Here is a 24,558-nt window from a genome sequence, read left to right as displayed (position 1 = left end):
GCTTGAAACGGTCGTAATGCTTGGAACAGTCGGAATACATGGAACAAATGGAGTACATGGAACTATTGGAGTGGGCCCGATCTCAAACACCTAAGGTAAACCACCATATCACATCTCCACGCTTACGCTCTTCTTTACACCACCACTCAACTAGAACACAGCAATAAAATGACAGCATTCGGTATAGCTGCCTCATACTCCCCATCACTCTAAACACTGCTGGTTACAGACCCTTCAGCCTAGGCGTTCTCCCCAGGCCTAACGCAGCCAGTATCGGTCTGGATAAAAACCTGCCAAAACAAACACATACTCTTGATCTCTCAACCACCACACCTACCGCTAAGAAGCAGCTACCACACCAGCTGCACACATATCCAGTGCTCACACGCACCTTTTGACTCTCTATTCTCTCTACCGACTTGAACTTCGGTTCCCGAGGGCGTTCAACCTACCAGCGCCTTGAGACCATACCAATGGTACATAAGGCGCTATATAAATGCTAAGTAACATAATTAGTTAGTTTATTATTTGATAATGCGCTCCAAACCCAGGGGTAGCCGGGCGCAGCAGTTGCAAGAATACTTAGGCTTAGGTTACATACATACAGAGGATACATTAACATATATACAATACAAATATACAAGTATACATGAGATACAGCATGTGAATCTCTCTCATTGGTCAGGTGTCAGATACTCAGATCAAACAGAAAATCAAATAATCTGGTGTCAGAACAGAATCAAGGAACACCGTGATAGGATTGAGTACAGCAGATTAATTTTTGTTAGTCCAAAGCCAACATTTCACCTTACATCTGAATCTAGAGTAGGGAAGATTAGTTCTCAGTTCCATGGGGAGTGCGTTCCAGGCACAGGCAGCTCTAACTGGGAAGCTTACTCCACCTGCTTTAGTTAGTCTAAATCTGGGAATTTCAAGTAGGGAGTGATTAGAGGCTCTGGTGTGGCGAATAGAGGATTTTCTGGTCAGTCTGGCTGAGATGTATGGGGGTGCAGTGTTGTTCAGTCCTTTATGTGTGACAAACATAACATGATGACATTAGTCAGGCAGCTTCTACACACTATGATATTCGGGGCCTGTAAGGTCGTAAGGCGTCATAATCCAATGGAAAACAGACTCCCCCTGATCAAAAAGACATGGAAGGCGTTCTGGTCTAAAACATGTGTAATGGAGACAAATGAGTTCTCTCTCTGCTCGGATAAGCTCTATAGTCTCTATGATCAATACATACGATACATGTGTGAAAATCTCTACCTTAGGCATGGTATGATGTACACTCCACTACTACAAAACTGGGTAGCCCGCAACACAATGTTAAAGTGCCAAGGTATGTGGATAGATAATGTTGGGCATCACCAACATTGTCTGGCCATTTTTGATTGTAGAACCACTACAATGCAGGTTTAAAACTCAACAAGGATTATGGGATGTATACATGTGAATAATGAAAATGAAATACTTTGATGTACCTATCCACTGATGATCTAATTACCGTTTGTTCTGGCGTATACATCAGTTGCTCTCTTTTTTATTTGTTGGGATGGGGAAAAATGGTCGAAGGTCGTTTCTGGCGCTGTATGCTCAATCTTCCTCGTAGCACTCCGATGGAGTACCTCTGTCTCTAACTTGGCCTTGTATCCCTCCTGGCATTGTTGCTAAAACATAAAGGTGAACTTTTTATCCGTTCACAACTTGCCATTGAAATCTCCCCTATGGCACGGATGGCTGTTCATTACATCGGGATGGGGCATAATGATATCTTTTTTCAGCGGGTAAATAAAATCTTTGAAACTATTAATTGGAAACCTGACTTTTCACGTGGAACAAGCTACAAAACATTAAGAATAGTGTTTTCACAGAAGTTAAAGGAATGGGACTGGATGTGCAATTATGAGCATTTTGGAACACTGCATGGAAACCCACCGGTCGCAAAAGTATTACATCAATTTATGCGACCCCAACGCTATTTAATTCTCCATCAAAACCTTAAAGTAAGGCGTTTAGACCTGCTCATCAGGATAAATAAAATGCTGGGGCGGTCAGTCATGGGTGTCAACTAAATATGGACCATGAGGATCGTTTCTGCAGAATCTGCATAAACCCTTCCAAACATTTGTAACATAGGAATATATTGTAACATTGAAATATTTGACCGTACGAATTTTGTATGTGTAAATTGTTTATTCGTTGTGTTGAGTATATTATGTGTAATTTATATGTTAAGTTTTATGAACTAAATCGTATAATAAATAAATGTGTTGGGATGTGTGGGAAGGGGGGTGAATCCGGGACAACCACCATTCTTCGCTTCAAACCAAGCGAACAATCGCACACGTTTATGTCTTTCCTTGTTAAACAACGCCCCGATGTCTGTATTATATTACATTAACCTTAATAAAAAAAGATTACATTAAAAAAAAAATAAGAAATGCACATAAGAGCAAAGCTCAAAGAGCAGCCACAATCTCATTTTCCACTTACTTTCGGTCAAAGCATTGAAGCCAGTGATAATGCAGAGGGCTGGAAAGTGGCAGTAAATTAAGACATGATCCTTGTGTTCCAGATCAGTTGGATTGTTAAATCTGCCGACTACTTGCCTCACATCAATAAAATCGCACGTGTAGCGGTTGAGAAATTGCAAGCGGTTTATCCACAAAAATACGATACTAAATGGAATGTTTGCAACTCAGTTCGTTGCTGGTTGCTGGGTCCGGTCATGGTGAACAAAAACACCTGCATTAGGGCTCACGCTGGTGCTAGAGCAGAGATTCAACAGAGGATTCATCGTAAAGGTGGGAGCCCCAGGAGAGCAAGGGTTTCGCCAATGCGAGCCATTCGTGAAGTCCAAGTCCACCACCGTCCTCTATGCCTCTATATGGCAAGATCCGTTGTTCAACAAGAGCGTGCCCTTTCTTAGACGTTGCTAGGTTACTCTTACTCTTTACAAGGGACAGTCTACAGTTCCAATCACTGGGTTCCAAAAAGTCTGTAAACTTATGGATCTCTCCCGTCCCCTGAACACCCAAATTTGTATTGTATGAACAATCAATTGGTAAACAATATTTAAATATTAAATTCCGAAATTCATTTGTATCACTCTTCATACGTGAATTGTTTTATAAAGAGATTTTTACTTGAACAATGTTGTTTTACAAAACCATATAATATGCCAAACTTTCAACCTTACAACTTTAAAGTTCAACACTTTGTTGACCATTTCACAATTGAATAGACAGTTACAAGTTTTGATTTGAGTCAGCCCACAATCCAAACAGAGACAACTTAAAATCGACTACTAAGGCTGGTCACAAAAAACGGTGGTACAATCACAACGTAACGATAACTGAACATTTTATCTTCATGTTCAAGAACTTAACAATTTACGTTTATGCCCAACAACAAGCATAACAATAAGTGAAAAGGACAAGATTTTTATTGGTTGGGGGGGGGTTAAGTGGAAGGGGAGGTGGGGGACGGGGGCATAAAACAAGGAAATCTGGCAAAAAAGGGTAACCAAGGACAATGCATTAATACATAACAAAATGGGGAAGATACACATTTTAACCTATAACATCAGGGACATGAATCATCCAATGAAACGGGTGAAGCTGGAGAAACAGATCAAAAGGGAAAGAGCGGATATGCTACTGCTCCAAGAAATATATTTCAGGACGAAGGACAAACAGAAAACTTGCATAAGGGGGTTTAAAATATGGGCACAAGCAACGTCAACCGAAAAAAAGCGGGGGTGTGGATAGCGGTAAGGGAAGGGAGAGACACCAACTGGTGGACACATTCACTGATAAAGAAGGGAGATATGCGTTTGCCAATGTGCAGATAGAAGGATATCATATCACCCTTGCTTCAATATATGCACCCAATCTGAGGCAGGATGGCTTCCTCAGAGATGTATTGGGGAAATTAGAAGACTTTGCAAGGGGAGAGGTGATCCTGGGAGGAGATCTCAATATGGCATGGAACACACAATTAGACAGAAGCACAGGGAATTTACATGGCCGAGGGGCACCATCAAAACACCTCAGACAACAAATGGACCACATGGCCCTAAACGATGTGTGGCGGGAACTGAAAGGGGAACAAAGGGGGTATACATACTTCTCGCATGTACATAATTCCATGTCCAGAATAGACTACTTCTGGGCATCAGTGGGGCTCATGCGTAAGATACAAGGGTTAGAACTGGACCATGCACCACTATTGCTTGACTTTACTCTCTCGGGAAAACAAACGGGCTTTGGAGGTGGAGGCTACCCCTGGACCTAATCCAGGACCCAATAACCGGGGAAACCATAAAGGAAATGATAGAAGAATAGTTCACACAAAATGACACTGGGGAAGTCTCTATGGGCACAGTCTGGGACGCATTCAAAGCAGTTATTCGTGGGAAGATGATGGCGCTGAAAATCACTTAAGAGAAACAGAGGTATATGTTGGAAAAGGAGCTGGAAAAGTCAATAGCAGACATACAAGAGAAAATTTTGACCCACCCCACTAAGGCATTAAAGAAATCGTTGAAACACACACAGGGCCAATTAGAGATGCTGCGTACAAAAGGAGCAGAAAGGAACCTACTCTACCTAAGAGAGATATTACATAAAAGCAAACAAAGCAGACAGACTCCTAGCTAGACAACTCCGCGAAAAACAGAAAGAAACAACGATGAAGGCCATACGAAACACGAGAGGGGAACTACAAACGTGTACACAAGATATGCAGGAATCATTGAGGGCATACTACCAAAAGCTTTACTCCACAGACCTTCCTGATGTAGAAGCACAGGACATATACCTAAAATCCCTCCCCATCCCGTGGCTATCAGAAGAATATAAACTGGCCCTGGAGAACCCAATCAGGGAAGAGGAAGTTAAAAAAGCAATAACTGAACTCCCAGTAAATAAAGCACCTGGCCCAGATGGCTTCACGGCCTCATTCTATAAAAGGTATGCAGACTTGTTAACCCCAGTTCTTACCAGGCTCCTAAACTCATTCAAAGATAGCGGCAACATGACCTCCACAATGAACGAAGCAAAGGTGTTAGTCTTCCACAAAACAGGGAAAGACCCGACATACCTGCTTCATATAGGCCAATCTCCATGATAAATCTAGATGCAAAAATGTATACAAAGATCTTAGCAGCAAGGCTATCCCCGCTCCTCCCAAAACTAATCAACTTGGATCAATCGGGCTTCATCCCGGGTAGACAAACCCATGACAATCTTAGAAGGCTTATCCACCTAGTGGAAAAAATAGGCATAACTCGCACACCAGCAATACTACTTTCAGTAGATGCCGAGAAGGCTTTCGAAAGGGTGGAATGGTCAATGTTGTTTAGAGCCTTAACATGCATGGGATTTCGGGAACAATATATTGCAAGAATCAGAGCGAACTATAACTCCCCATCCAGTAGAGTCGCCATCAACGGAGAGGTAACAGACAGGGTAAGAATATCAAGGGGAACAAAACAAGGCTGCCCGCTCCTCTCACTATTATACGCTATCTTTTTAGAACCCCTACTAATAAAAATAAGGCAGTCCACTCACATTAAAGGGATTGAAATGGCAGGAACACAACACAAATAGCATACACGGACGATATGCTGATAACCTTAGAAGATCCGGAGACTACTCTACCAGCTGCGGTTAGGGAACTAGAAGACTTTGGGGCCATCTCAGGACTGAAGATTATTAGGAAAAAAAATCAGAAATCCTAATTCTGGCGGGGGATCGTGAAGAGATAGAAAGGGAAGCAAACCTACTGGATCTTAAGACTGTATAAAAGGGTATAAAATACCTGGGATTAATATTAACTCACAAGGTAGGGCAGCTTTATGGGGAAAACTACCCGCAGCTCCTCGCAAACATTTGCAGAGACTTGGATAGATGGAATCCACTAGTGATATCCTGGTGGGGCAGAATTCAATCGGTCAAGATGACCATTCTCCCAAAACTACTATACTATTTCCAGGCTCTCCCGTTGGGTGTCCCCCACACCTTTTTTAAAACACTATCGAAAGTGATCTCATCCTTTATATGGAAAGGGAAGACCCCGGGAATAGCTAGGGCGATCCTCACAGCACCAACCAGGGAGGCGGGGATGGCTCTTCCCCCACTTCAAGAAATATTACCAGGCGGCGCAACTAAAGGTTCTTCGGGAAGGGTTGGGGGGAGAACCCGCAGGCGATCTGGGCTAAGCAAGACAGGGCAGTAGCGAGAACACCACTGGAGGAGCTACTCTGGAAACAGAGACAACAGACACCCTAACGTAGGGATAAGCGAAATAATGAAGACCACGATGGAGGCATGGGACTGCCAAACACGGAAAGGCATAATGACCACTATGCTAGAACCCTTCACACCCATTTGCCGGAATCCTCAATTCCCACCAGGGATGGAACAATGGGCATACGAAAATTGGGAGGAGGCAGGAATAACGAAAATAGGGGAAATGTTCATTGACAACGAAATTAGGCCACACGACTCCTGCTACTCAAGCTCATCACTCTCCAAATGTGATAAATACAGATACGAACAACTTAAACACTGGCTAAAATACCCGGACATAACCAAAGCAGCAACGAGGCACCTTACACCGTTTGAGAAATAGGTTATCTCCAACACAGGGGCAAAGAAATGGGTATCGATACTCTACGCATTCATAAACTCACAAGAGGAAGAAACCAAGTGGTCATACATGATCAAGTGGGGCAGAACGTTGGGGGAGGAACCAACAAAAAAGCAGTGGGAGGACCTATGGAAACTGATCCCCAAGATGACGCGCTCTGCACAGACAAGGGAAATGTGGATAAAAATAGTAACACAATGTCACTATACCCCAGAAAGACTGCATACAATGTTCCCCAATACTTCAAATCAATGCTGGAGAGGATGTGAAGAGGTGGGAACGTGGAAACATACCTGGTGGGACTGTAAAGGGATACAATCTTTTTGGGAAGAGGTAAAGGGAGAGATGAGGAATATGTTTCCAGATGTGGGGCAAATGGGAGAGGGAGTTTGGCTGTGCGGAATAAGAGACGAAACAGCAAGGAAATTCAATAAGACACAGTGGAGAAGCTTCATGGGACTTCTCATAGCGGCATGGTCAACAATCGCCCAGAAGTGGAAAAATAAAGATATCCCACTGACATTCACTTGGTTACAAAAGGTATGGGCCCAAATAGCGATGGAGAAAATCACCCACACAATCCAAGGAATGAGGGACAAGTTTGCAAAGGAACGGGAAGGGATTCTGCAATATCTACAGTCAGACTTTATGGAACAATGGTGCCCCCATAACATTAAAGTAACGGACATCTTCAACGCATATTGAGGCACCCGAAAGACGGACACATGTGCCCCAAGGGAAGAAGGGGGATGTTGTGGGAGGAGGGAAGTAATATTGTTTGATGTTTTATTGTTATGTGAAAACTAATAAACACAAGTTTAAAAAAAAGAAAAGGACAAGATTCGTCATACTGAGGCCACACAGACCATGGGGCATCTTACATTGCCTGCGCTTTCAGCCGCACGACACGAAAAGACGTATGACGTCACTGCAATGACGTGGATAAACAGAATGGCGTCCATTTTGCGGCATCTTCTTGCAAGAGGCTGTGATTTCAGAACGCTGCTGAGGTTTGTGGGATACCAGAGAGCTTGAAAACCCAGGTAAAACACTAACATTATAGCCCCTTGACCATAATCTGTAACTGGAATACCTAGCATATAATATGAGATAATTAGATACTTAAACCCAGCATTTACCTTTTTACAGGTATCTAAAAGGTATAGCAAGAACCCAAGGAAGAATCAATACTAACTACATTGGACCTAAGGGTTGATGAAATAAGTTACAGCAGATGGGGGTAAGAAATCTTTTGACTTACAGTTATTATAAGCCACCAAATGTAGCGTAGTACCAGGGCACGAAATTTCTATAAACAATGGATTCCACATTTTCCTTGCAGATAATTGAAGGGACAGTTAACTGGGAAGAGAGGTCCCCCCACAATTATCACGGACAGCATATCTATTGGACACTGATGAGGGAAGGTCCACGATTGGATGACACTGTGAGAAGTGAACCAGAGGTGAATACTTAACAGACTAAGGGATGAGATGTACATAGACCGTACACAACCTTAGAGGTGTTTAACTGGAAACAACTGGGAACTAGTTGAGTGAACCTTTTCTATATTTTATATTTTTGGTTTTCACAGGAAGCATTTCTAATCCACTGAAGAATAACCCATATTGAATAGAATACACTGAGGTAATTATGAGATTTTGAACAGAGTGACAAATCAACACAATTAGTACGGAAAACTAAAATATTAATTACTTATTGTAGATTGGACACCAGATGTATTGAAGAGAATAGACAATTCCAGAAGAAGGGGACAAACGAACCCCGAAACGCATAGAGACACAAGTCAACGATTGAACATTCCAACATTCCATAAGAAATTGCTCCTTGGGGTTATTATTGAATGTTCTAATGACATGCAAATCAAGACTTGTAACTGTCTATTCAATTGTGAAATGGTCAACAAAATGTTGAACTTTAAAGTTGTAAGTTTGAAAGTTTGGCATATTATATGGTTTTGTAAAAACATTTTTTAAGTAAAAAACTCTTTATAAAACAATTCACGTATGAAGAGTGGTACAATTGAATTTCAGAATGTAATATTTAAATACTGTTTACTAATTGATTGTTCATACAATACAAATTTGGGTGTGCAGGGGACGGGAGAGATCCATAAGATTGTGGTCATCTGTTTGGTTCATAAATTGTACAATCCAGTGTCAGGGTTGGTATTCTCCCCGGCACCCCACTACTAATTTATCATATTAGTTAATCTTGAAAAACAAAACTGAGTGCACTAGGACAACCCATACATAGATTCCAAAAAGTCTGTAAGCATGCCCCTAGACTGGTTTTTCTTTTTAGATAAAAACCCAGAGAGTCTGCCTCCAATTCAAAAAGACATTTTATTTGTGTTATAGGGAGTTTGTAGCACCTCAGTGAAAAACAAATGAATATATAGCATAGCGGCTGGCAATTGAATGATTTTTTTCTTTAGACTATGTTCACCCGATTACAATTTTTTTAGGATGCGCCAACTTTGCTAAAATTAAGGCGAGCCAATTAACTCTCAGGGGTTTGCTTCATAAATAGACATTCCAATCAAGTGACTAAAGCAAACGACAACATTTGTGAACCTTAAACTAGATTTTCTTTACACACACCATGCAAAGATCTGGTCCTCTGCTGATAAAGTGGCTATTAAGCCAGTGTCTCTTTTTGTTTCATGGCCCTTTTCTATGCATGAAGTGGGTGCATGGTCTTGAACTTTAACCGCCCTGCTGTAGAGTTTTGCTCTGCAGAAAAGCTATTGACTGAACGGGCAATGAGGCCCTTTGTCCGCCCATAACTGATCCCCGAAAACAGACTTAGTACAGACACCTTTACACAATACAAGAACACAAACATCAGTACCGGGGGGCCTCCGCTGGTGATGCGATTCTGGTGTTGCTGTGACTGCGGTCCTTCTCTGGGGCGCCTCTAGACTGCTGCAAGCATTGTCAGGAGTTGATGTGGGGATGGGCAAGTTGCGTCCAGGATACACCCCATCAGGTTCTTCCTGGGAACCTGCAAGAGGATTCCAAACAAACTTGAATAAGTCGGACCAACTCGTATAACATTTCATGAACCGGGGCTCTAGAGCGGTGAAACAAACTGCGCTGGGTATGCATGTGACAAATCCAAGGGTATCGTCACTGCTCCAATTGGGGGGAGCCCCTTCCCACGAGGCCAGCCCGCTACCTATTAGCCTCATGGGGAGGGAAGCCCTCTATGGGATCAGTGACGATAGCCTTAGGAGAATGTGTAATTCACCCCATTCATTTTTGTCCCTGGTCTCCTCTCACCACAGTCAGTCCCCCTATGGTTCCCCCACACCTCTATGTACGTAGAGTAGAGGACTCCATTCACACCAATCATACTGGGATGAGGAAGAGTGAGGCTTACCTAGGGGGAGTGCATACAATCACTGGCATGAAGACCATCAACCAGAGAGAACCAACCAACACAGAACCAACATAAGCGGTACAGTTTACTGGGGGCAGCCCGGCGATAAGCAAAGGACTTTGTACCTGGTCAAGACAGCCCTGGAGGAGCATGGGACATCGGTTATGTGGCGAGAGACCCGTGGAGAAGAGGATATGGTACTCTCGAGGAGGCACGAGTGTCTCCACTTGGTACTTGGAGCAAGACCTTGTCCTATGACGGGGAAAGAGGAAAACCAGCCGGCAAAGCTGAAGTAAGAAGAAGCTGCGCAGTCCAGGAGTGCTGGGAGAAAAACGCTCAGCTGTGTCTCATTTGTTTTTTTTTTGTTTGTTTTTTTTTGGCAAAAGGGGAGTCCGTTTTATTAACAGGTATATAAAACAGGCAGTATAACGAACATCAGCATTCGTTCGGTCCTCTTACTCGACTCATTTTAGTAGAAACTGAGGTTATATTGCATAAAATCGTCATAAGTGACGTATTGACCTGCATCATTACCTACACATCTATAGATCCGGCAACAGTAGGAAACCCACAGACAGAAATAGTCTATTGCACTTCTCAAGTTACCACTGAGGAGGTCTGAAATACAACCTCCCGTATGGCCAATTCCTTCGGATCAGGAGGAATTGCGCGGAAAAAGAGAAATATGAAGTCCATGACAACAAGCTACAAACCAGACTAGCCAAAAATATCCATCAAGATGGCAAGAAAGAGAGCGGCCAACACAGATCGGGAGATCTGTCTCGCACCAAAAGATAAAACACCTATGAATCGGGTAGTATGTGCCACTACATAGAGTACCCTCAGCAACCTCACCAAAACCACTATAAACAAGAACTGGCATTTTATCAGAAACGAGGGTACCCTGTACAAGAAATCAATGTTTGCCTTTAAGAAAAATAAAAATCTGAGGGACACTGGTGCACACATACGTAGAACCCAGCAAATAACCTAATATGCCCCCGGTAGTAGGACACTACAGCTGTGGGAAATGTGTGTCTTGAAAATAGAATACACTCAGTAAAATGTTTGTACACAATGACTTCCACTGGGCCCTCAAGAGCCATACTAATTGTAACAGCAAGTAAGTGATATATGTAAACAGATGTCCGTGCAATTTGATCTACATTGGAAAAACCATTAGACCCATCAAACAACGCATTTCCAAACATCGGTCCTCCATAAAAAGCAAACCTCCAGACAAACCGCTGGTTGAACACTATAACCGGATGGGACACTCCAACGAAGACCTGGTCTGGACAATCATTCAACAACTGACCCCGCAGAAGAGGTGAGGGGACATCAATAAATCCTTAACCAAACTAGAACAACGGTGGGTACACAGACTGGACACAGTCAGGAATGGATTAAATGTCATAGTGGAATGGAAACACTTCTGGAATTAGTATGCAAACCACACAGCTTGTGGCCATGTACAGACATGATATATATTCGAACAACGAATTCCCAAACAGCGGAGGGAGGCAAATAGCCCATGGGAAATGTACAGAAACACGAACAAACATTTAAAAACATCTCGAATACTAACTGTAGCCTTTTTTGAACAATGGCCTAGAACGCCAGAATAGAATTCTTTCAGCACTATCAGACTTTGTCTGAGCATTGGCCTTTTTCCCTGTAGCATCAAATCCTTTTATCTGGTACATTCTGGCCTGACCTGCAACCGCAGGAAATAAGAGTCCATTATTAGGTAACAGAATATGTTAAAATGCCTGGGATTCAAACATGAGTACTAGTATAGAAATGCTACCTGCTAATTCAATTTTGCTTCTTTTTCTGAGAATGAAATATGTTTGACAAAATATGATGTTACAAAAATGCTTGGCTGACTCAGTATGTTGATAACGAATGTTTTGTCATTCCCCCAACCCTGCCCCCCCCAGTACTACCAGATTGTTCATATATTGTATGTATTTGATCTATCAAGGTGCAGCATTTATGAGTCTATTACTCAGCCTTTTACACATGCTACATATGTACCAATCAAACCATGTCCCATCACATAATTAAACTATGCCCAGACACATAGTAATGTACCCTTACGAAATGCAATGACATCATTGTTCTTAGTTACAGCAGTCATGTTATCTGTTTGTCTGCTGCTCGGACGCGATCGCATTGTCTCTATACACATTCTGGCGCTCGTCTCTTTTAGCCTCTTATCACGTAGCGCACACCAACATGCTGCCGATGCAGGCCGGGTTTGCACACACACCCCTCAGAGGACACATGGCAGCCCCTCGTTGGGAGTGTCGATAGTGAAAACGCATGTGGGTGGGGCTTCCACCGTCACAAACATTTGTTTGAGTGATTGCCTAGGCAACCCTCACTCAGTGTCTTCCACAGTCAGGAACACGCTATTTCGCCGGATCCTCCGCAGCCGTAAAACGTATAACGCTGGTACCGGGTTTTCAAAGTAAGTCAAGCGCCAGATTATGGGTCATTACGACTTTCTTGCACTGCGTTGAGCCACTACCCAGTCATTACCGAGTTGTTATCTGAACAGTAGCACTTAATCTTGGTGTCTAGAATGAGCCACCCATTATGCAGTATGGCCTCCATTTAGGACCATGCGTGCCACGGCAAGCACCGCGATGAGCCACTGTCCCATAATTACTGAGTCATCACCCGCACAGTAGTACTGAATCTATGCTAGCATCTATTAAGAGATGCACATTATATGATATGACCTCCATTTAGGACCATGCATGCCACGGCACAGCGCAACTATGCCTTTGCACAAAATGGTAGACACTGTTTGTAGAGGATGTGGGTCCCCCACATGGGCCTAACTGTACCACAGCACTGACTTTGGCTATATTACAAAATAAAAACCTGTGTGAAAATCTCCTTCATTATCAGTAGGGAAACGCTGACACACTACATGTGTCCTTTTGTCTATTTTTAGTTCTAATACATTTAAGATCGACGCCATTTGTCTGCGTGGGACATGAGCTACCTGCTAGATCCATAATTAAACACATGGCATTAGGGGATTCATCCCCATAAGGTAAGAGCTCTTCCTGACAAATGACACAGCTGAGCGTTTTTCTCCCAGCACTCCAACTGGGTTTACCTCTGTTCCTTTGGTCTTCCATAGGCGGATAGGACCCCTCGCCATCATTCATTTGATGGGGCGCACAGGGCACAGTGCCTCCAATCAATTAAGAGAGGACAACTTACGAGCACTTACCGCAGCAAACAATTACTGACGGTAAGCGTTACGACAATGGGATTGCACACATGGTCGTATTCTTTAGCTCCCACTTAATGAGCATCTAATAAAATTAATTTAAATTATGTACTAAACTCCTTGAGATCACACCATGTTCTAATTCACACATTCACTGTCATTATTCTCTGACAGATACCCTCTGGACACGGATAACACACCATCCCCCCGTCCTGAAGAAGGCCTATCCTACATAAGGTCCAACTATTAGCCTTATCTGGCCGAAACACTATAGTGTCAATGACTTCCTTTTGTAATATTCAGTGTTCAGTGTCACATTGTTTTATGTACTCCAGAAATGCACAACGTTCTGGATGACACATGTTTTGTTGAATAGGAAAGAAACATGTCTTGTATTTGTTTAATCCTTGTTATTTGATTGGATGGTACACATCTGTACTACAAATTTGAAAGCTACACAGTGTCCTGTTTGGTTTTTACCTGCAAACAATTGGTATGTTTAATACATAACCCAGGGTCAAAGACTTTGTTGACCTAACATTAAAAGTTGCATTCTGGTTTTGTGTAGGAGCATATCAAAGAACGTTGTGTGTGTGTTTGTTTATTTGGTGATGCGCACCAAACCCTTGGGTAGCTGGGTGGCAACAGGACAAGTATACTTCAAGCTTAGTTGCAGCAAGAAAACAAAGGGTACAGGCATACAGGGAAAGCTTGCTACCACTTGCAGGTTTACAGTGAGGTGTGTGATCTCTCACCCTGATTGTTCTGGATTACTTAATAGGATAGTGAACCAGACTTGGTGCTATATTTGGAAGCTTGAGAGAGCAGTGGAAGGGACTCCCCACTGACATTTGCGAACTGTGTTTTGTATGCGTTTGGAAGAGCAGTTAAGACCAAGAACTTTTAAGATAAAGAATCACTTCTTATGTTTTCCCATCGAGAACTGAACAACCAAATCTATATCCAGAGTGAGCTAAGCCTCCTTCTCGATCACGAAGACACCCAGTTTTCCTTAGTTAGCTTTCGAGTGTAAGGGACGTAAATGGGTTTGGTCACAGGACGGTGGACACTTTATTTTTACTGGACATCCTGACAGAGTCCTTAGTATTTCTGTTGAGGTAGGGCAATCCCTCATAGAAAATGGGCAAAATAGGCGTTTCCCCTTTTCTTTTACTTTTGAAAATAAATGTCTTTACCAACAAACATGCCACCACTGTGTCCGAATCGTACATCTGCACCCTTACAGGGATTGGGCCGTTTACAAAACCTATTAGAATTAGGTCGCTGCAGCGTGTGTTGGGTGGGGAGAGGCAGTGCCCAGCCGTCCTCAAAAGGTAATTATACATTGAACAACATACCCTTGACACAATCGCACCGGGTCATTAGATTTGGGTCAAATAATTAATTGACTGAATGTTTTTCATATAAAGTCATGAATGTAAGGTCCTTATAAAAAAAAAAAATGCTCAAAGCCAAAACTACTACAACCGACACATGTATCGACCCTGCCTGGGTCTTTTTCAAGGGCTGACCATTTTTATGTTGTACAAATCTGGTAATTAAAATAAAATAAATGCTCAATTAGAACGTTTTCATTATAGAATCTGTAGATCTTGACTCAAGTCGATAAATATGGATGAATGTGTTGCCTCAATGGGTGTTTGCTGTCCATTCTAATTAAGTGTCATTCTCTCGAATGCTGAAAGGCTTGAACGGAACAGGCTTAACACAGCCAGTTCTCAGAATGACAACAAATGCAATCATCTACTGGGTCGAAAACCCCAAAACAATTCTTATTTATAATATTTATGTCACCCTCTGTATCACAAATTAAAAAACAAAAATGACTCCTACGCTTATTTACTGACTCTTGTGCCACTATATGCTATATATGAAAACGTGTTCCTGTCTTCAAGAAGAAGAAATTACATCTAGGGTTCACCAGCTATTGAATCCACCTGAAAAACGACCATGTGGCATTTGACGCAGGATGTTAAACCCCCAAAGAGGAAATCCAACAATAAATTCATATATCCAATTGAATTCCGGTTCACAATCCGAGCTAAACTACTCTTTTTTCACCAAATAACGACAGTTGCAGAATCTGTTTCAGCGCATGAATTATTGAATGTGACATCTTCAGCTGATCGTCTCCAATCAATCCCGGTATCCACTAAAGCTTTCAATCCCCACATCATTAATAGCATCTATCAAGTCCACTTAACAAACTCTGTTTTAACAGCTTGATCATTCTTTGGCAAAAGCAATAGCTTAGTTCAGATAGTTAACCGGGGTCCCAAGTTATATATGAACTGTTAGATTACGCCCCAGGGGGTTTTGCACCCTACCAGCAAGGCTGCAAAGGGTGCATTTTATGTGGATTCAAATTTTACACTATTTTGAACCAGGGAGGTAATTGTGTATTGTTGGAGACCGCAACACGTTTTTAATTGTTGTGACTGGATACAATGTGGCAATAAAAGCTTAAGTCAGTAAATAAGTGAGAGAGTTACTCCTAGTTTTCTGTATACGTTTTGTAATTTTGATAAGGTGGGTCAAATAAATAACAGATTATAATTATTTAGGAGTTTTTCGACTCTGGAGAGGATTGTGTTGGTTGATATGGGTGAATGTATCATATCAAATGAATGATGAAGTTTGGCAATTGCTTTATATTATGAGATATAATTCACACAAAAATTGTGTGTGTGCGTCTGTGTGTGTGTCTGTCGGTCACAGAAGGGGAGGCTCTCTGTAATATGAGGTGTGCAGGATCACCGTTAGCCTTAATAGTCAATGGTGAGGTAAAACAAGGTATACCTGCGTTCCACAGAGGGGCCGGGGGGCCTCCAGTCTTTTGCCCATGTGAAAAACCCCTAAAGCTGCAGCAGTCAGTCAACACAGTGGTACTGACCTACGTGTCGTTCTCTGGGAGGTGTGGACGACGACGGCTGTGCGGATGTCCGATCCATTCCAGTGGTGGATGGTGCCTTCTGTTCCTGAACCGGTGAAGCTGTGGCCTTCTGCAGCTGGCCCAGGGAAAGCTTCCCTGTAGAAGCTTGGTGCTGCTGAGTCTGAGAGGGACTTGGCAGGAAGGAATCTGGCAATGTGTCCTCAAACCAGCACTCCTCTTCGAATCGTTGGCGGGAATAGAAAGTATCAGCTTTTTCTGTGCCAAGAAGAGAAACATGTTGAGGAGAGGAACAAGGGGGTAAGAGAGTAGAAGAGGAATGTTGAACAGGGGAAAATGAACTTGTGCGAGGAGAACAAGAGGAGGAAGCTCAAATGCAGACGAGAAGGGAACGTGTGCGCAACATGGAGGAACAAGGAAAATAAGGAGAGTGGTGCACCAAGTCCACGTGAACGTGGGCCTCCGGAGGAGTTGCTTCCAACTAGCTGACCCAATTCCTCTACTGTGGCTTTTTCCTTTGTATTCCCATTACAGTAACATTTCAATGGTGTAGTGACATTTCTTCCATTAAAAAAAAAATACTTCACAGGAAACATTAATCGGGTTAATTATTGATCAGTAGAGATTCCCCTTCATTAGTGGGAATTTTTAATAAAATGTTACGATAGTGTCAGGGAAGATTTTCATTTTTGGTTGCGTTATCCTGATTTTGTGAAACCCCATTCCTTTTGCTAACTTTGTGCTTTTGAGGTTTTCTTTTCAGTAAATTATGTTCTTTTTAAACCTCACTTTTGAGACTTTATGCTAAACACGGTATGCCCTTAGGCTACTAGGGCAAGATCCCATGTTCTTATCCCTGAGGGAGTCTCCTCACTCAGTAGGTGTATTACGTGCAGGCTGGTGAAAGTGTTGTGCATGGTGACACTAATGGGCGTCATCTTGTTTACGGCAAGGGACCTTCCTTTGTCTGTACAGTAGTAATAACGGCTACCTTGTTGTTCTTAAACCCTACGACACAAACCACTGGCTTTGTTCGTCATCATGTTTGTGGCTGGGAATGACCATATGCGATCATTAGCTTTGGCAGGCTCTGCACAGATCTGTATGAATGGGGTCCAACTTGGCTTGACAGAGGTCTGCCAGACACCCTAATCCGCATTCCCTAAAGTGTAATGTCATGAGAGGAAGCTGAATTCTTTGAATGTTGCTCGTAAAATGATTGGAGGGATGGTGTAACACTCATCTTATCTTCATTAACCTCGCCCTTTTCCCTGGATTCAACAGGAAGGTGGTTGGGGGGATGGGGGGCTTATTAATTGAATGAAGAAAACTATGATGGAGAACTATGATAACAAAGCAACTTTTCCTTCTCAATCAAGGAATTGTTAATATTCATAAACATCGAATAGAATAGCAAGCTCATGGAAGCCCCAGAAAAGAGGGGAAGGTATGGAAAAGGGAAATCAAGCTGCCTTATCTTGTCATTTCTGGAGGCTGCACGAAGATGGTTGCCCTAGGCAGTGACCTGGTGTCTGAAGAATGAGAATGTGTTCCTTTAGTGCTCAGCCTTGCAACTGGATGACCACGCTTATTGATGCAGCAAGGAAACACTGTAAAATGTTTTTCAATGCCGCAGAGGCCGACCGCGATGCATGCACACACCTATGGGTAACAATTGGCTCTGGGGGATATGCAAGGGGCTCCTTTTGCAGTCCTGCTTCCCTGGGGTCTTGAACCCAAGATGGCTGCTGCCATCTAATTCTCTGTGCCCTGAATTGGCTTGGGGTGCTGTGGTGAAGACTATGCAGATAAAGCCATAAGACAACTGTTGTGGACTGCGTCGCCTCACACCAGTGGGAGGTGGAGCGCAACCAGCTTAACTGATGTATAACCAGACCTTAGCTAACCTGGTCTGGTCGTTTGTGGGACAGAGCCTGCCGTTCTCTCAGTGGGAAGATTGATCTGAAGGAGAGAGACTAGAGCATCTTTTAGTGGCTCACTGAATGACATTGGCATAGTCCCGGTGCTATTCCAACTACGGCTGCCCGACCTTCGGGGAGACAGCAGAACAACCACAGTAGACAGGTGGGCATGGGCACTCCCACCAAAGACCCTCAACGGATGTGCTCAGGTTCCTGTAAGGCCAGGATTGTGATCTATGGACTAGAGGGGTGGCGAGGGGCTGGTGCTTTTGACCCATAGTCAGCCAGAAGGGTTGGATAGGATGAACCAGGAATCACTATGAGGAACAGACGAGTGACAGCAGGCTTTCTTGTTTTGGAAGCACATTTAGAGGACTTCTCCCCCACCCCTTATTCTCAGCAGATACAGCTTTTAGGTGCTCAGAATGGCACTACTGCCTCCGAGTCTAGTAAACGCCCAAAATACCTTATTATTGGTGGGTAGGCGATGGCCATTGAAGGAGATTTCCTTTCCCACTGTAAAAGGGGTTTTTCTCAACAAGATTCTTTGAGGAGAGGTGCCCTGCAAGACTACAACACAAAGGTTTCTCAGTAAGGCACACAAGTGTTCACAAAAGAAAAGAAGTTCAACTTAAAAGGTTATGCAAGCCGATTTCTGGGACAAGCACGAGAGGTCAATGATTTAAAGGCCATCGGTGGAAATGCATGTCGAGAGATTGGACACCTACCAGAAGGCGTTCATGAGATAGATGAGGTTCCCAGATAATGTGCAACACATGGATGAGAGACTGATTGGATTTCCTGGTTGGCGCTGTGCAACTCAGTACTGTTAAACGCTTGCAAGATAAAGGTGGAGGGTCTGGCCCAATTATCATGGTTCATTTGAGGACCGGAGGGAGAAGGTTTCTCTCCATTGTGAGGGATATCATTTTCCCCGCTAGTCGCAGAAGGAGTGAACTTGAGGGCATCAGAAGAGCTTTTGCGGAGCAGGGGCTAAGGGTGGCTGTGCCTTTGCTACAAAACCTAGAGTTTATGGCAAATTCGACCTTTTGTCTTCGGAAGATTCACTGAATGGATGTGCACAGATGTCCCAGACAGCCACATACTGATGGGGGCTGGGACAGCGGATGTTTCTGGGATTTGCTATCTTGGGCTTGACCTACTCAACACTTGCAAATTAGCCACACCTCATCTTTCTCTTTGCCGGAATCCTTTATCGCCGCCTCTTCAGTCTTTTTGCCACTGTCCGCCTTGATAATGTATTCAACTTTGCCACATGTGCAGTCTCCATCCCTCACTTTAGCCCACTACCTCAGCACACGCTGGCTCCCTTTGAAGAAATGGTTACACTGTAAGCTCTTTGGATGACCCTTAACTACCTCACTCTATAGCCCACTTTATCCCTATTAGGACCCTGCCATCGCAAACCCTCCTCAGCCTCCTGGTTTGCCAGCCCATTCTGCACTGCCTCCGACTTTGATTCCTTCTCCAGTTTGGCAGAAAATAAAAAACATGTCCACTATTCAGAGCTTTAAGCAAACCATCCAGCTTGGAGCGATTTTGTGCTCGCAACAAAATGCCACACAATTTGCAATTTTCAACATTTTTGGCATGGCGCTAAAAAAGGTGCAACATGTGGAATTGTACCCATCTGCTACTTATTTCATTTAGCCAAAAGCACAAGTCAATATCAATTCTGCAAACCTACTCTCCAAGTACAAATGGTCGCAAGACGCCACTGTTCCTACATTACATCCCCATCACTTGGGTCTAAAGTTCACACTTTGTTCCCTGTTCCCGCCTTAAGCAACACTTATCAAACAATCGGGGGCTTCCCTTTACAAGCAATTAGGTGTCATCTGCTAACTTCCTAACATGGAAAGCTGGAGAACTGGTTTGCCTCCAGCCAACTACACATTTAGGGGTGCTTGAAAACACTATTCTTTGGTTGAGAAAAGAGATTACAGAAGAAAACCACATTGCTACTGGGAAATTCGATTTAAACCCATTTACCAGAATGATAAATGATGGGCCTCCTCTGCTTCATTGTCAAGTTTATACCAATTGCAAGTGGGCATTCACCAGTGGTGCTTGAAAAGGCGCTGCCTCTTGGAGGGGGCCCAAGGAAAGACAAATGTTGGTGGGTGTACCTGTTTCCGGTGCATACTGGACAACACAGTCTCCATGGCGTTCAGGATGGATGAGCCTGCAGCCAGGCAGCTCGGCCAAGAAGCTGATGATGTTCCCGAAGCCCAGATCTTTTCGGAGCTCCTCTAGGTCAATGCGATGGGCCCGCTTCAGAACTTCCCGCAGCTCCTTCACCTTCAGGCCAGTGCTGTGCTCAAGTAGCACACCCAAGACGACGCTTAAGACTTCACGGAAGCCTGCAGAGACAAAGCCGATCCTATCAAGACCAACACAGCTAGGCGTTCAAGCTATGAAGTTACATTCCTAATGAGAAACTTGTTGGCCATCTTCTCTGTGACTAGGTCAAGTGATCACAAGCGTTCATACAAACAGCAGTGAAGCCATCACTCCCAGACCTCAGTTGATTCCATACTCTGGCCACTGGGTGTCAGTGCTGTATGCTTAACCTAGGTCTCTGCTAATGCCATGCTCCGAATGGCCACTGGGTGTCACTGCTCCATTATGGCCTCAGCTAATGCGATGCACAGATTAGCCACTATCTAGATCTCGCTGCTCCAGAGGTAGCTGGCTGCACCGCCCAGGGCCCGAAACAATAGCGCCGTTTGCTTGGCTGCTGAATTACACTGCTGCTGCCACATGTGCTTCTTTTAGACCAGCCCCATAGCAGACTCCCCCATAAGGCACTGAGAGGAGGCTGTGTAAAGCCATAATTCGTGGGTATGAAACACCTGTACAGGATAATGTAATGTAGTCTTAGATAGCAGAACATACACCATTTTGCTAGCCTCTTGGCACTTAATACTGTAACAGCGGAGGGTGTGGGGGCAGGCATATCAGGGAAAAAAAGTTACTTGTATATTTTGACGTGCTCTATGATGAGGAAAGAACACCAGGTGTATGTACCATGTCTGTCTGTGCGTCGGTTTAACCTGGAGAGTGGTACAATGTATCCATTTGTGGTGGGCAGGTGTGGAGCTCGGATGGTGTTAGTGCATGCAGAAGAACAGGCAAGCAGTGCCTGACCAGCTAGCGGATGTGCAGGGGTTAAGTAGGAAAGTAGAACTGTGGTCAGGTACGAAGGGTGAAGTCATCAAAAAGCCAAATATTGTATATACAAACACCCCCAATCATCCAAGAAGCAATAGTTGCCAACTATGACGATCCATCTCAGTGATGATAAGCTGTAGCGGTCTATCATGACCCCTGGCTGAAAACAACCCATCTATAGTTGTATGCAGTGGTGCTTTTCCACCGCTTGCAATATCCCCATGCACCAGCATTGCAGTTTGTGAATAGGGGGAGCCATGAGGAGGGGTCCTGGACTGATGCTGCCTGGGCGCTGAGCTTTCTCTGCTTCCCTCGGATTTTAGGAGACCTGAGGGGGAAGAGGAAACGCCACACCCCTCGAGTCACATCACAGCAGACGTGAGATTCTGAAAAGAAAACAAGCTGCTGGTGAGTTACTAGCTGCTGGTGGGTTCCTAGCTGCTGGTGGGTTCCTAGTCTGGGAGCCAATACATAATGAATGAGTTGGCAATTAAAGGAGCCATAAAAGTCGAGGAACCACAGCAGTCAGTCAATCACGGAGAAGCCGTCAAAGGGGTGCCTTCATGAAGCAGCAATATATATGTGGATGCAACCATCAGGGAGCTTAAGGATGGACGGACAGTATCTGAGCATTACGCGACTATGAATCAAACAACCAACGAGCAGACAGTCAAACAACCAGCAATGAGCAGTATACATGGGGTAAAAACCACCCAAGGAGCGACACGTCAGATGCAAAGGCCAGGGACAGCGAATAGGGGGGTCACAGTGAATGGCGGAGTATGATGTGCAAATAAAGCGAGATAGGCGTTTAGGAGGCAGCAGCAAGTCCCCCTTGGGTTCAAATTGGTGCAAAGCAGTCACACGCCTTCTTGCCGGTTATCATATTCCGAAATGTGCACTTGCCTATCAGGAACCTGTACAGAAGTAAGCAAATGACAGGCACTGGCTGAGATAAAGCAAAGGACGAGCCACAGGTCCTTTGAGACTTGCGTGCCAGTCTGCTATACTGTCATCCGCCCCATGCCATGACAAAATAACACCAGTAAAAGAATTGTGAAGGCCAATGGTAAGCCGTGGAAATCTGAATTTCATTTTGGTGGTTGCAGGCAGGAACATCAATCTGCAAAAGTGGGTTGGAGTAGAAATAGGCCAAGCAGTTTGTAAAATGTATTAACACCTTAATTGCAAGATGTATGCATACATATATCGTAAATAGGGAAGGGACCCATTTACCCCACACACTGGTGACCTTCAGAGGAAATTATGAAAAACATTCCCAAACTTGAAAAGGTTCATCCGGTAAGACTCTATAATAAAATATTACCAATACCTTCCAGGCTGCCGTAGAGAGACATGTCTATTGGTGGTAGGAGAGGGCGGCATGGAACTGTTCAAGATGGCATGGCCAGTGGTCTTTCTTGGCGGATGTGATGCCCCATGCCTTGCTGTGCCTTGGGAACCTAAGAAATGAAAAGGAAAGGGATTAACCATCCTGAGGTATGACTAGGAGAGAAACCCCAGACAGACATCACAGAAATAAAAATACAATTGAAAAAAATAAGAGAAAAACACAAACACTTTACGAATGCCATGTAACCCGCAACACAGAGCATAAACCAACTCACTATAGCACAGTCGATCATACAGGCACCTGACCAACACAACACCACACACAAGTACTACTATACCACACAGAAACCAGCACTGAGACACAACAGAGAGTAGTGCAGCTGCCTCATTTACAGAGAGTGGCACTGCTGCACTACATACAGTAGTAGAGCTACACCAAGGACAGAAACTGCCTTGGCAGAGACCGGCCAGTGCTGCTAGAACAGAGAGACAGGGTGAGTGGACACTCTACAGAGGTGTTTAGCTATACCACAAGTAGTGCACTACCACAGAGGCAGAGGGTGCAGCATGTCTGCAGCAATGCAACATCACATACATCAGTACAACCACACCACATGCAACAGCACTGCTACACCAAAGAGAGCAGTACTGCTGGATCCCAAAGGAATGCGAATTGATAAGCAATAGAGCGAGCTGTGCAGCTACACCACACGCAACCGCACTGCTACACCAAAGAGAGCAGGAGTGCTGGATCCCGAAGGAGTGCAAACGGATAAGCAATAGAGCGAGCTGTGCAGCTACACTACATGCAGCAGCATGGATACACAGCAGAGCAGCACAGTTACACCGCACAGACAGCAATGCCAAACCACGGGGGAAAGGAATGAATTCCCCTTTAAAGGATCATAATAAATAGGACATAAAAAAGTTATCTGTATGAAAGTGCAGAATTTGCAACCCCCCCAAAAAAAAGAAAGATAACAAAACGTTGTGTAACTGGTTCTGGCAGACTCCTTTTCAGTAATGTGTCCTGTATGTGTGGAGCCAGCCCTACAGATAAGGGGTGTGTCGGGCACTTTTACACCCTAAAAATAGGCTAATACTCCCCAAAAATAAAATTTGGAAACAGACACATAGACCCATGGATATGTTAGGACCAGTAGTGCACATAGTACCACATAATACCACAGGAAGAAACTACTATTATTACTGCTGGATGTATCCTTTTTTAATGTGTATGAATAACTAGGTGCAAAGGAATAATTATTGCAAACACATTTCCATTTAGAAAATGTGTACTTGCTTATAACATACTCCTATTGGGATTTGGACTTCAATGTGTACTCCCTAAACAATAATTTTACTCTCAACTTAAATAGGGAATCAAATACCCCCACTTGAAAATATCTGGAGCGCTGCCTGGAGCCAGCCACCAAGTAGTTTACTGTGCGGCAGCAGGGTGGGTCTAGGCTTGTTTAGACATTGGGAAGGAAGCTCCTTGCATCAGTAACCATCTCCCAGTGCTCCCCATTCACGTGTGAGAATCTCCCCTAGAAATCCTCATTCCCTTCCAGTCTGGGGCTTTTAGATCTGCATTTCCATTCGAAAAGGACAATAATAAAAATGATAAAAGCATGACTGAATTAGCTCCCCACACATGAGGGACAACTGAAGAGCTTGGATTGCCAGATAGCGATAAATAAAAAATAGAGTAATGTAGGAGCAAAATGAGCGATGGAGACTTAAGTCGATTGGGTGGCTTGCATGACGGGATAATGGCAGAGTAGGAGAGAAAAGATTAGTGGTTGTTTGCCACTGGACATGTTATATGTAACCTATAGGACAGTTCACTCATCCCA

General features: G+C 43.8%; 1 protein-coding gene across 6 annotated transcripts in view; it reads right to left on the bottom strand.

Annotated features, from left to right (window-relative positions):
* The window catches only part of LOC138521753 (uncharacterized), a 194,690-nt gene that overhangs the window by 79,298 nt on the left and 90,834 nt on the right, over window positions 1–24,558 (bottom strand). For 5 of the 6 annotated variants that reach the window (XM_069634805.1, XM_069634810.1, XM_069634808.1 and 2 more), the window contains 4 exons: window positions 22,680–22,809; window positions 20,302–20,535; window positions 16,233–16,487; window positions 9,535–9,687 (listed from right to left, as the gene is read on the bottom strand). In XM_069634805.1, coding sequence (XP_069490906.1) covers window positions 9,535–9,687; window positions 16,233–16,487; window positions 20,302–20,535; window positions 22,680–22,704 — 667 coding nt within the window. In that variant the 5' untranslated portion in view covers window positions 22,705–22,809. The remainder of the gene's footprint in view (window positions 1–9,534; window positions 9,688–16,232; window positions 16,488–20,301; window positions 20,536–22,679; window positions 22,810–24,558) is intronic. The other variant, XM_069634811.1, reaches the window with a different exon arrangement.

This window comes from Ambystoma mexicanum, chromosome 13, assembly GCF_040938575.1.
Source record: "Ambystoma mexicanum isolate Mex_15411 chromosome 13, UKY_AmexF1_1, whole genome shotgun sequence".
NCBI classification, from domain to species: domain Eukaryota; kingdom Metazoa; phylum Chordata; class Amphibia; order Caudata; family Ambystomatidae; genus Ambystoma; species Ambystoma mexicanum.
Note: the sequence above shows the minus strand (reverse complement) of the source record. Positions and strands in the feature narration are given on the sequence as shown.